The sequence below is a fragment of the Eurypyga helias genome, unplaced genomic scaffold (assembly GCF_000690775.1).
Source record: "Eurypyga helias isolate BGI_N326 unplaced genomic scaffold, ASM69077v1 scaffold6439, whole genome shotgun sequence".
NCBI classification, from domain to species: Eukaryota; Metazoa; Chordata; class Aves; order Eurypygiformes; family Eurypygidae; genus Eurypyga; species Eurypyga helias.
The window spans coordinates 109-3,672 of NW_010271273.1; the positions used below are offsets into that span (position 1 = coordinate 109).

Sequence of the window (3,564 nt, forward strand, 5' to 3'; positions counted from 1 at the left end):
ATGTGGGGGATCATGTTGCAGGCCAGAGTGGCATGTGGTAGCTCAGCATGCCACCCCTTCCTGCTCAGGGTAGCCACAGTGCTGCCTGGTGTGTGTGGAAGATCACAGGTGGGTTGGCAGCAGGGGCTGATCCAGAGGCATGCTGGGGGGGGTGGGGGGGGGGGCAGGGCATACCAGTGGAGGTTACAGTCTGCTCTGACAAAGCATCCTGTCCTGCTTGCCTTTCCAATCCCCAGGAGAAGATTGAATATGCCTTCCTGATCTTCTTTGCCATTGAAGCGATGCTCAAGATAATTGCTTACGGGTTTCTTTTCCATACGGATGCCTATCTCCGAAACGGCTGGAATGTGCTCGACTTTTCTATCGTGTCTCTAGGGTAATGCAGGGAGGGGAAGCTGGTGGTGTTCAGCTTGTGCCAGGCCTGGTCCATGTCCCATTATCTACAATGATTTTTATAGCAACTGCAGTGGGCTTGGGGGCAACTTGTAGGCTTGGTTCATGGCCTTCTCCCATGAGCCCCTTTTCCATGCCCTGGTATCCCTTGAGAACCTCTCTAACTCCTGTATCTTCTTGTCTGACTCCTTAACACCTCTTAGTTTTCATTGTCCTGGAGAATGGGAGTGGCATGGGGTCCTCAGGGATCTGGCACACAGGGAGATGGTCCGCTGAGCACCAGGGAGTGGGAGGGTCCCCAGCTGCTCAGCTGTGAAGGTGGCCTCCAGCAGAGAGGTGCTCAGCCACAAGTGTGCCCAGAAGGTGGGCTTAGCCCAGAGCTGTTCCCCGGGTTAGGCTGAGTGCGGCTGGCAGAGTCAGTCCCTCACTTTCCCGCCTGAAGAGCTCTGAATGCTTAGCACACATTTCTTGGTCTTTATCCTCATGCCCTTCTCTTTGTCCCTGTTCTTCCCTCTGCTTCTTCCCCTTCCTTCCTTCCTCTTTCAGGCTTTTCACCATGACCCTGGAGCAGGTCAATGCGAAGCAGGGAGGGACTTCAGGGGGAAAAGGCGGCTTTGACGTGAAGGCCCTGCGAGCATTTCGTGTGCTGAGACCCCTGCGCCTCGTGTCTGGAGTGCCAAGTGGGTGCTGGGTGCCCTGCCAGCATGAAGGGCTGGCAGGTGGATTGAACCCCTGTGCCTGGCCAGGGTGGGGAGTCATGGGCCAGGTTTCTTGTTGCTGCTGAATCAAGCCCAGCCACAAGGTGGGAGTGGAGGAACCACAGGTTCTTGCTCACCCCAACAGCCTGCAGTTACCAGCACTGGGGATGTGCAGGTCAGCACACAGAGAGCTCCCTCCATGGCTCAGTGTCAGCACCTTTGGGTGGCCAGTGTGAAAGGGGCCAGGGCCTCAGTCTAGTTTCTCAGGGCAAGTATCTGCTTCTCCCATAACTCATGTGAATAGAGCTAGGATGAGAGCAGCAGAACAAATGGAAGGGCATGAAGCAGCCTCCAGCAGTGCCTGGCTCTGCTAAGGTCTTCCACATGCTTGCATGGTGGGTAGAGAAAGGCTTTCTTGCTTCAGAGGTTTCAGTCCCAACCCACCTGTGCCCCTCTTCCTTTGGCATGGAGCTTTTCAGAGGCTGCTTGTCAGAGGGGCTGGCAGGGATGCAAGGTGCACCCGAAGTTGTTTAAAACGTGGTTGACCTCCTCTCCTTTCCCCTCGGTGCAGGCCTTCAGGTCGTCCTGAACTCCATCATCAAGGCCATGGTGCCCCTGCTCCACATCGCCCTGCTGGTCCTCTTCATGATCATCATCTATGCCATTGTTGGGCAAGAGCTCTTCAAGGGCAAGATGCACAAGACGTGCTACTACCTCGGCACAGGTGGGGCTGTGGCAGGGCGGAAATATGGCAGAGGTGTCTCTGTGTGGCTGCTGTGGGGACTGTGGAGGCTCTGTGGGTAGCAGAAAGCCTGGTCTTGTCAGCACCAGGCCTAGGGGTGTGGCAGGGCCAAAGGATGTTTGATACAGCACACAGTATGGTGATGGCACATGGTGTGAGGAGGTGGTGAAAGGGACCCCTTTTGGAAATTTTCCGCAGGAGGCTGGGAGGTGCTGGGAGCTGCTCTTTGCCTGACCTGCTGCTAACACCACGGCTTTCCCTCTCAGATGTGATTGCCACGGTGGCATCAGAGAAGCCAGCCCCATGCACCAGCTCTGGCCATGGGCGACACTGCACCATCAATGGCACTGAGTGCCGAAGTGGCTGGCCGGGGCCCAACGATGGCATCACTCACTTCGATAACTTTGGCTTTGCCATGCTGACTGTCTATCAGTGCATCACCATGGAGGGGTGGACCGAAGTCCTCTACTGGGTAGGCTCCAGCAGCTTGGGCTTGGTGCCCAGATCGGCAGAGGTGACTGCTGGTTCTGCCTCAGAGCAGGGAATTCCCTTCAGGACACAGGACCCCAATAGCAGGGCTACATCTCTCTGCCAGCGAGAGACATCCTGCCCTCACCAAGCTTCATACTGCGATGCACATCCCATAAGGCACCAGGCATGTCTTCTGCATCTCTGCAGGCACTGCCCAAGATGTCCTTGCTCTCCAGAGAGACAGGAGGGTGCTCCAGCTAGTGAAGGTCTACAGGCCAGGCACAGCAATAGCTGGCTGGTGGATGCTTCTTTAGCAAAACCCCATGTTTTGCAGTCCTTGGGAGATTGTCTTGCTGAGGCTTAGGCATGGGGGTGTTGTTTAAACCTGCTCCCAAAATGCATGGGTCTGGCTTTACCTCAACTAAAAACAGATGCAGTCATAAGAAGCCAGGACTCAGAGTCAGGTTTATCTGCTACCATCCCAAGCACTCACTTTAGAGGGTGCTAAGCTCCCAGAGCCTGTTGACGGGGCCCTAAGGGGAAACAGACAGCAGAGTGTGTGTTCAGAATGCTTTGTCTGCCTCTCCTTGCCAGGTGAATGATGCCATTGGGAATGAATGGCCCTGGATCTACTTTGTCAGCCTTATCTTGCTTGGCTCCTTCTTTGTTCTCAACCTGGTGCTGGGAGTGCTCAGCGGGTAAGTGTCACCCTGTCCTTTCTCTTTGCCAGAAGATTGGTGAGCATGATCAAAGTGTGTACCTTGGCTGGTTTTAACTATACAAGAAGAAACCCTGGAAAATTTTCTATTCTTTTCTTCTCACTTTTTTTTTTGCATGCTTAGAAACCCTGAGCCTTGAGTTACTTTTTTGTGTTCATGTCCATGACTGTGTGAGGTTTTACCTCAGTACCTAACACAGAAGTCTTTTCCCTGTATCACAAGCAGCTGTCAGCAAACACTGCCATGAAGCACATTATTGGGTGTTTGTAGTGTAGTCTGCCAACACCCACAGAAAAAGAACCTCAGCAGGGAGCTCAAAGCAGCAGTTCTTACCCCATGGCTGTGTGTCGAGACACTCATTCTCACTGGTACCCACAGCACTGTTGTCTTGTGAGTACACGATTTCCTTACGGCCAACCTAAGGAAAACAGCTTTGATATGAATGCAAGGGATCCAAAAGAATTATAGTAAGTCTAATTAATGCTTCAATAGTCTCATCCAAATACAGCAATAAACCATCATCAGTTTGGTTACAATGTTC

The 3,564-nt window shown here is 53.3% G+C and overlaps 1 protein-coding gene across 1 annotated transcript; it reads left to right on the forward strand.

The window, feature by feature from the left end:
- Nucleotides 1–236: 236 nt before the first annotated feature.
- On the forward strand, nucleotides 237–3,006 carry LOC104514930 (voltage-dependent L-type calcium channel subunit alpha-1S-like; the record flags this gene model as incomplete). The annotated part of the gene is made up of 5 exons (XM_010158743.1): nucleotides 237–376; nucleotides 940–1,073; nucleotides 1,663–1,815; nucleotides 2,100–2,305; nucleotides 2,899–3,006. Coding segments are annotated over 5 exons (741 nt in total), but the record flags the coding sequence as incomplete, so codon positions are not given.
- Nucleotides 3,007–3,564: the final 558 nt, after the last annotated feature.